We start from the raw sequence: 16753 nt of genomic DNA on the forward strand, positions 1-16753 counted from the left end.
TTTATTGTCTTGTTTTTGTTTATTTCAATGTTCAGTTTAGTTTTATCACGTAATAAAACTAATATAATTTAACAAATCAGGTAGTAAGCAATTTTGTGTTGTAGAATGTAAACAACTAAACACTGTCACGTTGACATCTTGACAAGTGCATTCATACTGCGTTCCGTTATTGCTTTGAGATATAAATGTCATAACGAATGTTTATCATAATTTAGCTTCTGCATTATTTTTTCTTTATCTCAATACTAGTATAGTTTACTTATTGCATTCATTATATATTATTTTTGTTACTATAAATATGTTACTTGTTGTTCTTTTCCGTTTTTATATTTTTCTTTTTTATTTTATTTTTTACAATTTTGTTTCTTTTGTTGTAACGTATTTTATTTTTACTTGATACTATCTATTAGTTTACAACGGTTTTGAATTTGTTTTTTACCTTTTAAGTGATTCTTTCTCTCAGACCGCTGGTGGGTTGGTTTCTGCCTTTATTGGTTTATTATTATTATAACTTATTTACTATTTATTATAAGTTATTTATATATAAATTTTCTTATTTTATTTTTTCTTATTGTATTTTATATATATCTATTATAAAACTATCATAATGTCATTAAATAATAGTATATCTAGTAGCCATTTTTTGTCTTGCTCATCAAATGAAGATCTGTCAGTTGAGGATGAGGATAGTTTCCACAGTACATCTTCCCTCCCTTTAAACGTCGTCCTTAATTCTTGTTTCTCAGATTCAATGAAGAATTTCAACGTTATTCACATTAATGCACAGAGTATTCCGGCCCATTATCCTGATATGCTTGCGTCATTTGAATCTCGTAATATCCACGCGATTCTCATCTCCGAATCCTGGTTAAAGCCATGTTTACCATCTACATCTTACTGCTTACCAGGGTTTACACTGATACGTAACGACCGCATTGGTAAAGGTGGGGGTGGAGTCGCGATCTACCTTCGTTCTTATATTCCCTTTACTATTGTTAGCTCGTCGACTCAGCCTCCTCCAACTAATGCTGCTGAACACTTACTCATCGAAATAACTCTTTCTCTCACAAAAATTCTTCTCGGCGTATTTTATATTCCCTCTCTACATATTGATTATTTTTCTGCATTCGAAAGTTTATTAATTAGTCTCCCTTATATAGTCATACCATAATTATGGGTGACTTTAATACATGTCTCCTTAAAGGTGACAACCGATGCAGAAAGCTAAACTCTGTAATTGAAGCGTGCAACCTACACATTTTGCCTCTCTCGGCCACTCATAACCCCCCTAACTGTGTCCCTTCACTTCTTGATCTTATTATAGTGTCATCTCCAGATTTTGTCCTCACGCACGGCCAATTTGAGGCTGATGCTTTTTCGAATCATGATCTGATTTTTGTTTCATACAAAGTTCGTCCTCCTAAAGCAAAATCGAGAATACTTCTGCGGCGTAGTTTTGGTGGAATGGATAAAGAACGTCTTACTGAGGATGCTCGCAAAATTAATTGGTCAGCTGTAGTCGATGCCAGCTCAGTCGACTTAAAAGTTGACATGTTTTATTCTTGTCTGACTGGTCTCTATGATAATCATGCTCCGGTTAGACCTATTAAAATTAAACACTTACCAGCGCCTTGGCTATCTGAGGAATTAAAAAGTCTAATTGCGAAAAAAGCTATGGCTAAAAGTAAATTAAAATCTGATGCATGTGACAAAAACCGTATTAAATATAATAAAATCCGGAATCGCTGCAATACATCGTGTAGAGATGCGCAACGACGCCACATTCATAAATCAGTCGAAAACGGCGACCCAGCTAAAGTTTGGAAATTCCTCGAATCGTTTGGAATTGGCAAATCATCTCATAATTCTCTTCACCGTAACATTGACATAGAGTCTCTTAATAAGCATTTTTCTTCATCTGACGTTATTGACAACGCAGAAAAAGAGCGGACGTTAAATATTCTTTCTTGTTTGCCAACCTTTGACTATCCACCGTTTAATTTCATTCCTTTCACCGAATGTGATGTTAAGAAGAGCATAGTGTCCATCTCTTCTAATGCCGTGGGCGACGACGGCGTTGGCCGTAATATGATTGTACCTATCCTTGAAACTATTGCTCCTGTTATTACTCATATCCTTAATGAATCCATCACTTCCTCAAAGTTCTCCGATGCCTGGAAAGTAGCCCGTATTATTCCACTCCCCAAAAAGGCTAATTCTATGAACTACACTGATTTTCGTCCTATCTCCATCCTTCCATTCCTTTCCAAAGTTTTAGAAAAACTAGTGCTCCAGCAATTAATAACATTCCTAAATAGGCACAGCCTTCTTAATCCACTCCAATCTGGCTTTCGCTCCGGTCATAGTACGGTCACAGCGCTCGTGAAAATTACCGACGACATTAGATTGGGCATGGATAATAAACAACTTACAGTGCTGACATTGTTAGATTTTAGCAATGCTTTCGGTACTGTCAACTTTGACATCTTATTGAGTTTGCTGCGTTCTCTTAACATATCTCCATCGGTGTTTGGCTGGTTTCAGAGTTATCTTAGAGGCAGAAGGCAACGTGTTCAGGTAGACGAGACATTTTCGTCTTGGTGTGAAGTACGTGCTGGAGTGCCTCAGGGTGGCGTGTTGTCTCCTATTCTCTTTACTATTTTCATTAATTCTATTACTCAAAAGATTTCTTCTCTCTACCACATGTATGCAGATGATCTCCAGCTTTATACCCAGTCAACCTTGGATAACTTGCCCAGCGCTATCGCTGCCATTAATGATGACCTGGTTACAATCAGTGATTGGAGCAAGTGTTATGGTTTAAAGATCAATCCATCAAAATCACAGGCCATTATTATTGGCAGTGCTGCTATGATTTCAAGAGTTGACTGGAGAAACATTCCTACGATTATATTAGATAATTGTACTATACCATATAGTTCTACGGTAAAAAATCTCGGTATACATCTAGATTCTACACTTTCATGGTCACATCAGTTAAATGTAGTCAGCAGGAAAATGTTTTCGGCGATGGGCTCTCTACGACGTCTCCGTTCCTTTCTTCCTATTTCCACCAAGACTATGTTAGCACATTCTCTACTTCTATCTATTCTCGATTATGCAGACGCAAGCTATCTAGATTTAAATGAGGACCAATTAAATAAACTTGAGCGTCTTCAAAATCTAGCTATACGGTTCATATTTGGCTTACGCAAATATGACCATGTCTCTGAATTTCGTACTCAGCTCAAGTGGTTACCTATTCGTTTTCGCCGGAATCTACATATTGTTTGTCTTCTGTACTGTGTGTTATTCAATCCTCACTCACCTAATTATTTGAAAGAAAAATTTAAATTTTTGAATTCTCGCAATGTTATTGACGGACACAACATGAACTTACGTTCATCTGAAAATTTACTTTTAAATCCACCTGTGCAGAAAACAATTTTTTCCAAAAAATCTTTTACGGCTGAGGCTACTCGATTGTGGAATGCCCTCCCGCTTAATATCAAATCTGCAACCTCTTTAACATTATTTAAAACTAAAGTTATTAATTATTACCTCACACTCTCACACTGAATGGCGACTAGATACCATTTGTTATTTGTATATATCTGTATATTTATATGTTTTTATGTATGACTCTATGTATATATGTATGTATAAATGTATTTATGTACCTAGCTATATGTATGTAGTAGTTTATTTATGTATTATATTATTTGTATCTATGCATGTAGTCTATTTTACACCACCTACCATTTCTCTGTTGGCTACTACTCCATATCACCTCGGTTGTCTGGAAGAAATCGCTTTAAAGCGATAAGACCGCCGGTTGTACCGTCTATTTTTTTTTTTATGTGTTCTTACTTATCTGTTTAATTTGTGGTGTACAATAAAGTGTTTAAATAAATAAATAAATAAATAAATAAAATAGTTACGTACTTTACTTTAATGGTATGCAGATATCCTCTTCTTACATGGGACTGTTTATATACAGTAGGAGTGTTTACTAGGTGGTAGCTATTTAATTGGGGTAGATAGGAATAGGTATTTCATGCAAGCCCGTCCGGGTAGTTATAAACTACACAACACATACTTTACCCCTAAGGCGCAATACTTATATAACAGCATATTATTATAATGAAGTATATCTTTGTAATCAATCTTTATAAACATCTAATTCATTTTTTAAAATATATTACGAGTATAATTATATAATAAGCGACCCGACACCAACAGTTATCAGTACTCATTGAAATTGAAGGCGTAAGATTTTTTTACAACTATTTCTTACATTGTCAATACGTCATCAACCTTGGCTACTAAGATGTTATATCCCACGTGCCTGTTACACATTCTGAAAACATTTTAAAACGTGTTAGAATGACATCGATCTATTCAAACGTTTCCCAACAATAAACTGACGCTAGAATCGGTTGAACCCATTTCGTTTATATTAATAGAACTTCCGTCCACGGTGTGTCCAAATTCTTAACAGTACTAAAAATAAACTCGAGATACTAATAACGTTATAAACTAGTATATTAAGTTTTTGGCGACGAAAATTTCTACTTAAATATAATTTTGTCTTTTTTAAACTGAACTGCATTGTTATTTAGTTTATTTATTTCTGTTATTCTTTTAAGTATGCAGTTCTTCTGTAAATCTAAATGGCTGGATGGATTAATTTTTTTTGTGTCTGTTTGATTAGGTGGTTGTACGTACAGGTGGGTTATAGACGGATTTATAAATTAAATTTATTTTTTTTGTTTCTTTGTTGGTTTTTCATCCGTAAGAAATCAGAACGGGTGGCAAGTTTTATGAAAAATGGTAACTGAATTTAAAAAAAAAACATTTTTTGCTGTACAAAATTTAGACGTACCAAAATATTTTTCTATCTATTTATATTTTGTGTGTTCAATACCTAATATTCTCCTGTTCAAGTCAGAAGAGTGAGTAAACCAGTGTAACTGCAGGCACAAGCGTTTACGATATACGGAATGGTTTGTATTTTTTAAAGCGCCAAAATCTGTCAGCGGTTCATAACATTGGGTGGACTATTTATTCTTAATACAACATACACAATAGAATAAAACATTCTCAGAACGGTCCCTCAAAATGTTATTTAACTACATAAATCGTTAATGGCTCGTTCTCAGAAGTTTCATTGCCTGTTAGGCGCCTCAAATAGAACGAATAACTTTGTTAATAACATAATTTTTGTCAAAGTGAAAGCCTGTTAACCCGTCGTCTTGTGGTGAAATATTGAAATCTTAAGCAATTACATCCGAGTCAGATAAAACAGACATATTTCGTAGAATAGTTCCCGAAAATAGTATGACTTGTTTTTCATTTGCCCAAATTGAAAACTCAGAGTCGCTACGGAAATATTGAAACAAATAAACGATACAAATATTCGTATCTTTGTCCAAGTTTCATATTCGTTCCAATTGCTGTTGAAAAACTTGGACTTTGGAGTAGATGTGCAAAAAACTCCATTAAAAGTATAACATCTCGCCTTATTGCCTCCACTGGTGATAGAAAAGTTCGTTTGTTGCCCAGAGGATCGGAATTGCGATTCAACGGGGAAATACTGCTAGCATTCTTGCCACCATTCCACGCCGTCAAAATTTGTAGGTAACAATTTTTAAATCATATTTGTTTAAACCATTTAAACCATTTATTTTGCTACACACGTACATTACATAGATAATACACAAAAAAATAATTTAATTTAAATAACACAGTGTAGATAGCAAGGGGTTAATCTCAGTATAAGCTGTGCTAATGCACAGCACTCATTTTCAGATGGCTCCTGACTATTGGGTAAACATAAACACATGCGCGCACATGAAAATAAATAAATGAAATTATAAGAACAAAAAATTAAATCTAGTGTATATAGACTTATGTATACTTTGTGTATATTTAAGAAAGGGAGAAGAGAGAGAAGAAAATCTGCTAAATAATGTGTATGGGTAAGTTTGTATTATAACTTCATTTATCAGAAAATCCTTATTAAACATCGTCTTATTTCTCGATATAAAATAATCTATAGAACATAAAATTTAAAAGCAGCACCAAATTCAAGGTTTCCCCAGAATATGATCTAGGTCGCAGACACATTTAACTTGTATTACATTTGTGTGATTTCAGTAATTTCTCTATTGAGCTTCAAATAAAACGAAGTTCTAAAATTGGGTATTCTATATATTATTATTAATATTTTTGGTAATATATAATTTCCCAGTAACAACAACAGCCTGTTTACCCTGTATACCCACTGCTGGGCTTAGGTCTCCTCTCCTTCTCTTCTCTTGAGGAGAAGCTTTAGAACATATTCCACCACGCTTTTCCAATGCAGGTTGATGGAATACACATGTGGCTGAATTTTAATGAAATTAGATACATGTATGTTTCTTCACGATATTTTCCTTCGCCGCACATAAATATTCAGCGGTGCTTGCCTGGGTTTGAACCTGTAATCATCGGTTAAGATGCACGCGTTCTAACCACTGGACCTGGTCTCAAATCCCAGATTACCCATCAAAATAAAACCATGAATTTACAGCAAATGATGTAATTGATTGGTGTTAAGCAATCTATTCTATAGTTAATATTAAACATTGGATCTTTGCTCTGATTTCACAATTCAACCCAAATCGTAGTCAAATGAAATGATTCATCTAATTGCCGCACGGGAATTCAAAAATCATTAAAATTTCTCTCATTACTAAAACATTGAATGAAATTTTAGTGAAGGCGGCGAAATTCTGAAAACGTCAATCAAAGTCAATACTATTTCGCTTTACTTAAATTCTTGAAATAGTTCTAAGTTAGTAAAACGAAATAAAGCTTTCGTTGACCTTATTCTGGGAATGTGCATATCCGAGGTTTTATTACTTTGCCATTTTAAATTCTAACGAAAAGTATTACACTTTGTGTATTTACAGTACGTTTCAATGTTGCGTTTTATAGTGAAGTTTTATGTTTGTAAAAATTGATTATGCAACATACATTGTCGAAAATGTAATTGTTTCATAATGTCACGTGACAATAAAATTATCTTATTTAATTTTATTAGGTGCGTTACAGTATGTTTTGGTCGTTATGGTTCGATTTTATAGATATACATATCTGCATACAAAATAATCTAAGCTTAAGTTATTTTAAAATCTACTATAATAGAATATTTTAGAATCATAACTACTAGTTTCCAGTGCATTCTGTACTTTTATATAAGATTTTAAATGAACATTGTTATTTTTATTATTATAGTTATTTAAAGCGGGATATTTAACAAGTTTTTTATTTTTAGTTGGTGCAGCTCGATATTTTGACATTGTCTATGGTAAATACCCCGTATTAAATAACTGAAATTTTATATTTCTTATCTTGAAATGGTATTTCAATAGAAAAAATCTTGAGGCTTAACATAGATACCTATTATTCAAGAAGAAAAAATTCTTACCTCTATAAGGCACGTAGATATTTAAATACAAGCAATCTTCCGACTCTTGAGCGAGGAAAGGCTTCAGTCTGTTCAGGTAGTGCTGTCTACCCAAGGACGGTGGGTTACCCTTCTTGATGATGGGCAGAGATTGAGGGCAGACAGGTGCGAAGCGTGTCGCCATCTTCACACCAGACCAGGGAGGAGCACTGACTAAAAGAAATTACTGTTTTAGCATTTTTTGGACATTAAACAAAAATGTCTTCCCGCCACAGGACGCATGGTGTAATGTAAATGATAAACTATTGTTACAGAGTAACCATAGCCTCCGATATGGTATTGTCATTTGGTTATTTTTGATTGTATCACATTGTTGTTGCATATTATGTATGTATATAGCATAGCTATTGAATTTACTTTATTATATACAATTATTAATGTAATTAATTGATCAATAATTTGTAAGACTGTAATTATTACATATGGCATAGCATTTAATACTGGCATGTAACCCTATTTCTTACTTCAAAAATTATTGAGCTGTCATTAGAAAACAATTGGACGATAGTGTGGCAATGTAACAAAACGTAAGAGATTGGAGTATTATTGTAAAATATAATTTTATTTTGGCTTCCCGATATATAAATATAATATTCTATAAATGCAAACAAAGAGTTTATTTTTCACACAAACGTATTTTTTCTGTCTAACGAATCCATTGCCCAGGTTTGCCTGCGAATGGCACAGAATAGGAATAACTGGAGAAAGGTGGTGCGAAATGTACAGGAGATCCACAAACATGGATATCACGACCCTCTGTAATGAGGAAACGACTAGGAAGAGAGATTTTTTCTGTATGTGAAGCACACAGACACAGCAGTGAATAAGAAAAAGATAACAAAGTAGGTATACATAAATAAAAGTGAATAGGGAAGTCATACAGTATGACTATCTCTTATCTTTTTATTCATTTACTTTTTTGTAACCTAATTAAGGATTCCCTCTATTAATTTAGGCTAAATTCCGTAGCTATTAGAGAATCCCTTTCCGTTATCCGTTTAATATATAATAGAGTATAATGAGTATGATTACTCAATTAGATTATTATTATTATTAATCCGTTTATACATAGAATATTTTAGTAAATATTGCTTTAACTGATATATAATCTTTAATCGCTTGTTAAAGTAATCACTTATTATTATATAATGAATATTTCGTAATATATATATTTTTGGCGGGCATCCACTCTTTTAAAACCTCCTTTGAAAATCGGTATGGTATTCGACCCTATTTTAGTATTCCTTGGTTCCATCCATTATCAAGTATCCATTATACTTGCACGCAGCTTGTTGGAATATGCTCCGAACCTTGTTTTCAAAGGGAGAGAAGGTATTAGACCAGCAGTGGGAAAATTAAAGGTTGCTACCGTTGTTGTGTATAAATACACCATATACATATATGGAATCGTAAATATTCGCTAGTTGAATTTATCACTTAGTTCATTTAGATGTAGCCGCAAAGTGAAATATTAATTAAACAATAAGATCTCTTAGCACGAAAACAAACCTTGCACTTGGCAGGTTTCCCTACTTTGATAGAGGATTTTCAGTAAATACAATTTATATGACAAAAGCAAACTGTTATTAGTAATAGGTCATACCACGCAATAATACAAGAAAACTCAGCAAAGAAGCCGCCAGGTGCTAAGTGGTCACCATCACATTGCAACCATAAAAAAACATTTATCATTCCTAACATGGCAAATGCACCACCAACTTCTTAAATTGAAATGTTATATCTCATGATATAATTTATAAGAGACACATATTACTATTATTTTTTGTCTCTTATTTGCCAAAAGCACAGTTTTTTCGCCAATGTCAAGTGCGACGGAGAAGACACGATAGAGATTGATCGGTACGGTCGAAATTATGACCATAATAATAGTAGAAAGGACAAACGTATCAATATGGCGTATCACTGTAAGTCTTGCCAATGTTTAACGAGTCAGATACGAAGTGAAATCTTACAGAATCGTACTGCTGGTCAACTATATAATTTTATTCATTACACAGAAATCAACGAATACTAATGCGAACAAACACAGACATGAATCCAATATTGTATATTATTAAGTAACACATACACACACACACAAAATCAATTAAAACAAAGAATATAAATAAGATATTTTCACTTCTCTTCATAATATTGTGGTAATAATAGTGCGATAAATATAAGTTTTCTTACTAAAAGTATGAAAACAGTGCTCCTAAGGGTATAATCACGCTGGATCATAAATGAGTATTCAAAATAGTATAAATGAAAATTCTCACAACTAATGAAAGAAACAATATCATTAGAATTTCAAAAATGTAAATTAAATTTTAGCATAATATTGTGTTGCTCGTAAGGATATTGAAACTATTTATATCTGAATCTCGTTGTCGTTGGGAAATGTAAATGAAGAAGTTAGGTTTTTTTTGTTGCAAGTATTATTATTTGTAATACAGTAAAAGCCTGTAAATTTCGCACTGCAGAAGAAGGTTCGGAGCATATTCTACGACGCAATTCCAATACGGGTTGGTGGAATACACATGTAGCTGAATTTCTATGAAATTAGACACATGTCTAATTTCATAGAAATTAAGAGGTTTCCTCACGATATTTTACTTTACCGCCGAGCATGAGATGAGTTATAAACAAAAATTAATCATATGAATATTCAGTGGTGGGCTGGGTTTGAACCCGCAATCATCAGTTAAGATGCACACGTTCTAACCATTGAGCCATCTCAGCTCATTACTTGTAATAATAAATAACAATTCATCTATAGCGCAAAGGATTACTAGCCGTCCAGCGATGTAAAAAGTCGTTAGATTAATTCTGAACTCTTGGGCCATTGTCGTACCCACTCCTAACACGTGTGATAAACTTAAGAGGGGTAAATAGGAATATTAGTAATTTCTTAATTAATTAAGAGCATTGCTACAATACTATTAAAAATAAATGTTATACTATATCAGAATCAGAACAGAGCACTTTCCTCAGGGTATATAGGCTAGGTATAGTATGACTATAGGTAGTAGTATCTATGAATTAAACTACCATTCCGATTTAATTACAATAGATAATCGATTGGTAATGTTGTAGAGAAGATGTTAAGTGTAAAAGTAATGGAACTTTCAAAGGATAATTAACGTGACGATGACGTCATCCTGATCGATTTGGATTTGGTGGATTCAAGGTAATAAATAGACAACTCTGCAGGTCATGTTAAAATTTGCAAATGTGTGCGAGAATACAGGTGCACTCTCTTCGCTGAATCTCATAGTCCTATGAAATGGAAATACGACTGAATAGACTTCAAGCGGTGGAGGAACAGCTTTACGTGCTTTCCAAATATAAACACCCTTTATCAACAATATATCTAACAATATGCTGATAGCCAAAAACTTTCTTTTTCATAATTAATAGCATCATTATGGTTTAAGAGTGTATAAAGTATTATTATTAATAGACAAAATATTATGTGTTGGTAACATACAAACTTACTTCCTTTAGTAAAATCTCACCTGGTGGCATAAATCTTAAATGTCCAACTGGAGCCGCGGCATACGGGATGCCAAGAAACATTTCCACTGGCTGCAAGTCATACTGTTTCCCAGGCTTGACTATCAACCCCCTTAAGGCACCTTGTCTTAAATGATATTCTCTCGTCAACCATTTCTCATCCTTCGGGAAGTTTCTAATATCTTCGTAAACCTTCGCAGCACCCTCGTCTGCCATCGGCAGCAAGAGGGAGATAGCAATGTAAATAAACAAATTGTGACTTATAAACGAAGTGGCGTGCTCAGCGGCCATCTTGTTTATCGCCACCGTTTTGCTCTCATTGCAGCGCGTGCTTAAAATAATTTTAGGTTTATAGTTTGTTTGGTTCTTTGGTTTTATTGCTGTGAGTCACTTTTGAACTCGTGTCTCTAACATTAATCGTCGCTGTAATTACCCAAGTCAAAGTCCGATCGAAGTAGTCAATTTGTTTTATAGTGGATGCTTCGATATCGCCTCCATTGTTTATATTCCATTTTTTTAAATGTCATATTAATTGTGACGTAAAATTATTCACAATTAAAAAAAATATATCCTTTCACTTTTTATTAAGCAAACATTGCGTTTTTCATTTCAATTTTTTTTAAGTCGTTTTCATCGAGGCACCCTTTCCCACGTTTCAAATATTTGTTAATCTCTCGCTCCGTAGCGAACTTTATCTAAAATTCAATTTCAAAAACAATCGCGTGCACAACACAATCACATATCGTCACGCACTGAAGCAAAACAGCAAAAAAATATATCGCGCTCCGATTTCAATTAGATCAACCCTCAAACGTTTTGCCGTTCAACCAATTTAATCGACGATATATTTTTTCGATTGTGAAAATTCAAATTCCACGATCAATACCGCAATGCGCTCGCGCACTACTGGATCCGATCCAAACTGTCCCTGCTCGACTCGTATACCGAAATACGACGGAATGCGCGTCAGAGGGGCGAACGTTTCTGGGATAAATATCTAAACTTGAATACCTCTGTTCACATCAACGTTTAATTGTAAATTACTTCAGTTAGACTCGCTTCGTTCAGCTGACGAGCCATTTGGGGGACCATTATCATGTTTACGCCGACACTTGGTTTGCTGTACCATAAATTAACATGGAACCATTTTAGTGTTACGCCTAATTAATTTATCTAATAGTAGCGACTAAGGGAACCTATAATATTAAAGACTAGCTGTGCCCACGACCTTGTACGTGTATGAATTTAGCAAATATAATGTTATTGTAGCTTAAGTTACTCCCTATTATATCAGTTATCTGCCAGTGAAAGTCCCGTCAAGATCGGTCCAACAGTTCCAGAGATTAGCCGGAAAAAAACAGACAGACAAAATTAGTAAAAAAAAATATTTTGGTATATTTAGAGTGTATACATATATATGAATTGAGTAAAAGAATCTAATATAATATTACAAAAGACACTCCAATTTTACTATAGTATGTATACATAACTTTACGTCTATGAAAAGTATAACATAAATTACCTAAAAGTACAAATACAAATTAAAGCCATATTTTATTAAGATTTTTTTTGTAAGAATACTATCTTTATTATTTTAATATTATTTTACTATGTGTGCTATAACTTCAAAGGCAGTGTGTGTTATAATAATTTCATATTGTTTTAAAATACTATGTAGTGTAATCAGGGAATAAAGCTGAAACTAATATTATTTAATTTTATAATAATATATAATTTCAATTACTAATATTGTTTTGATACGTTTGTAAATAATTATATAGAATAAATGAAATGAAATTATTGTCATTATTCAATATTTGCGCGCGCGCGTGTGTGTGTGTGTGTGTGTGTGTGTGTGTGTGTGTGTGTGTGTGTGTGTGTGCGTGTGTGCGTGTGTGTATCGTAATAAAAAGTAATGTTATCAAAATATTCAATATTAACAACACAAGGAATATATCTGTTGATCTTAAGATGTATATTTTATTTATAATCTCACTCGTAGCCGCGAAGTTAACTCCCATCATTACAGCGAAGTATTTTCAGCCTCGCTACCACGTGCCAGCGGTAAACATCCGGAGCGCTAGGAAGAGATTATCACTTGGTTTTATTGCGGACTTGTATTATTTATTGCTTAATCGTAAATTTTAATACAGTTACCTAATTTATTTGATGGAACAATTCCATCTAGATACCTTTCATCATTGAATCTACTTAACAGTCTTTGTATCTAATCAGTAATCTTTGCATTGTCATTCTCTCTTATAAATAATGACTCAGATAGTGTTCTTATAAGCATGACTCATCCCGATTTGGCATAATGACTGGCGCTAGATTGGCAATGTAAGAACGCTTGCCCATGGCAAAGCGTAGCGCAGAAGTTTTTAAGCGCGCAAACAAGTAGCGTCATTGAAGTATTACGTTTTAAAGTACAGCAACGTTTGCACAATTTCAAACAGTACGGCACCCTTATCAATGCGTAATATTGATCGTTTTCGACTCATAGTTTGTACGACGTCATACATGTGCGCGAGTATACGCTGCCAGGTGTGCCAATACTAAAAAAAAACCTCAAAATAAAATTCAATTAATATTTGATTAATTTAAAATTTTTTCGTCTAATTTGATTTTTATAAAAATCGTCCCCGGTAACGTTAAGATATCATAATGTGTAGAATTTCTTATAGCAGCTAATTAATTAATGAAAACAAATCAAAACATACTTCAATCTTTCAAAGGCTTTTGAATCATAAACAAGGACTTTTGAATCGTCATTTTACAAACTATATTGAGTGAAGCTACCACCGGTATGGAATGTAGATTCTACTGAAAAATATATTATCCTATAAAAGGTAATCTGTAAAAAAACATATTTCTTAAAGTATTCTCGTATCGTTTTTTTGATATATACTACAGGGTTTTTTTGGCTGACACCGGCTTCAAATATAATAAATTTTTATAAATAAAAAAAAACCGCCTTCAAAAATGAACTAAAAAGAAAAAAATAATCAGTTTCATCCATATCCAATTTACGATTTTTTAATCACCTCTCAAAGTCGGTGCCAAAATTGCTAATATAGGTACATAATACATACATACGAACCTAAATCTATTTATTGTATAGATGACACCATTAGACAAACCTTACTATCGATACAAATTAAATGATTTCAATATAGGAATTTATTTACTTTGTTGACACCGACTTCAAAAGGTGATTAAAAAATCGTAAATTGGATTTGGATAAAACTGATTATTTTTTTCTTTTTAGTTCATTTTTGAAGGCGGTTTTTTTTTATTTATTAAAATTTATTTACTGCTTTTCAGTGTTGTTTTGTTATTTATAATTACAATTGGTAGTGTTTGTCATTCACTTTATTATACTCAGTACATTTCGGCTTTCGACTCTAAACATAACTCAACGCCGTTTCAATACGATGTGGACTGCAACTCAAATTAAGCGTTACCTAAGTTACAATAGCCTAATGTTAACTGCTCGTCGCCAATTTGACAATACCATTTTTCCCGATGCAATACCGTTAATCATTGAGGAGTTCTCCTGGTAGTCCACCATCAGCTAGACTTCATCATAGGCATGTTTACTAACATCAATTGCTTGAAGACTATCTTAAAGAAATAGAACTAAACCCGTAAAATAGTTACTTACCAATAGGTTCTGATTACCAGTTGTGGTCTTCATCATCAGTTCTACTTCATCAAATGTCACTTTTCGTGAGCATACAACCAAGGCACTTTGAATAAAACCAAAATCACTATAGGTGTGCCTATAAAATTTGAGGAGTTCCCTCGATTTCTCCAGGATCCTGTAAAACATGCCCTTTCAAACAAAAAAAGAATTGTCAAAATCGGCCCAGCCATCTTCGAGTAATTCGGTAACATACATAAAAAAAAAGGCCCTGACGAATTGAGAACCTCCTCCTTTTTTTGAAGTCGGTTAAAATAACTATAACTACGATATATAATCGTAAATCGACTAATAAGTAGTCTAATAATTTTCATTTCGTTTTACTTAGGAGGACTGTAAAAATATGCATATGCATATTTATTTGTTTTAAAATAGTGTTTTGTTTTAAGTCGGTTTTTCTTTTTGTTAAAATTTTTATTTATTCAACACAAAATACAAAAGTGCTTTGCTGGAAGTCAACAAGTATTAGCTCCACGCCTTTCTATCATCTTTAATCATGTATTGAATAATATGCTTTTTTACTTATGTAATTCTTCGTCGATTGACGAATGTCGATGATTCATCATAATTATAATATAACATGATCAGTAGGTGATCACATTCATATTATTATATGTAATACCAGTCAATACATCAACTACTCTGATCGGAATTCTCAAATATTCAAAACCAAAGTATGTCTGCAAAAACTCACGATTATTATTATGTAATATAAGTAGACGGAGAAACAAATAATGGTAGGTTGTCACCACCATATTGGTGCTTTAAGATATTCTTTATGCCTGTTACACACACTCACCCTTTAAACTCGAATGTATTACAACTACCAACTAGAATTCAAGATTTTGAAATTTTCGATTTCTTAGAAAAATAAATTGTTTGTACCTTAAATTAATTTCTTGTAACATTAAAAATTTTTACGACTTCAGTATATAATACTGTACCAGAAAATGTCGAGGAAAAATTTACTGAACCGTTTTAACATACCGTCGCGGTAATTAAGTCTTTGTACTAAAGCATCTATTTGTTGGACCCGTGACTTTGCTTGCCTTAAAATGAATTGATATTATACAAACTGAAGTTAAATTTCATACATACCTTTAGTTCAAACTAGAAGCAAGACTTAATATGACTTCAAGTTTCAATTACTTTTGATTCAGAATAAGGAATTTCTGGACCAGCGGAACAATTACATTTTTGACAAATTATGTAATTGTTTCATCAATTTAGTTGAATGAAAATATATTGATAATTAATACATAATACAACATTCCTAATTACTAAGGTTACATAGAAGCTATTAATCTTACCAACATTAACTTATTCCATTGACGACCTTGGTACCGTTTCATATTCGAGGATTACTAAGAATTTAGAACTCGGTTGCACAACATATCCGTTCACTGACAAGCCGTCACTTTTAACCTCTTGAGGTGACAGTGGATTAATAAACGATGTATTTTAACAGAGTTCACTTCCTAGTGCTACTGGGTTGGTCTATTCAGGTCAGTGGTTCTAAATATTGACTTCACCTAAGAACTATATTTAGAATATTTGGCCGCTTAAAATAATATTGGGTAATATAATAATAATGGAATTATAAAGAGTTTCTTTGTTTAAGTTCTATAAGTTAAATCAATTTTAATATAACATGTATGTATATAGTATGGCATTTAAATAATCTGTATGTTAATATTTTTGGCCACATATCCAGGCGTACTGTTTTATAGACAGAAATATAACGTGAACGATGAAAATGGATAATACTTACGTAAAATTCTTGTGATGACCTTGAAAGATAATGTTTTAATAGTTTTAACGTTCGCTTCACATAAATTATTAATGAATTATCAACCCTACCTCTTTCTACATCTGTTCCTTTCCTCCACCTTAAGGTTGTCTGGAAGTTAGCGCTAAGGCCGTCTCTTGTGCGTCTTTCTTAATCGTATCTAAATGATTTATTTATTCGTGTGCAATAAATAGTATTTTGATTTTTAAATTTGTCTCTTCGTAAATATAAA

At 33.0% G+C, this 16753-nt stretch overlaps 1 protein-coding gene across 1 annotated transcript in view; it reads right to left on the bottom strand.

Moving 5' to 3' along the window:
- The window catches only part of LOC124541387, a 40475-nt gene extending 28554 nt beyond the window's left edge, over nt 1–11921 (bottom strand). Inside the window, exons 1-2 of the mRNA XM_047119244.1 lie at nt 11032–11921; nt 7475–7666 (exon numbers count right to left, since the gene is read on the bottom strand). Of these exons, the coding sequence (XP_046975200.1) occupies nt 7475–7666; nt 11032–11320 (481 nt within the window). The 5' untranslated portion in view covers nt 11321–11921. The remainder of the gene's footprint in view (nt 1–7474; nt 7667–11031) is intronic.
- Between the last annotated feature and the right edge of the window lie 4832 nt (nt 11922–16753).

The sequence above is a fragment of the Vanessa cardui genome, chromosome 2, assembly GCF_905220365.1.
Source record: "Vanessa cardui chromosome 2, ilVanCard2.1, whole genome shotgun sequence".
Classification (NCBI taxonomy): domain Eukaryota; kingdom Metazoa; phylum Arthropoda; class Insecta; order Lepidoptera; family Nymphalidae; genus Vanessa; species Vanessa cardui.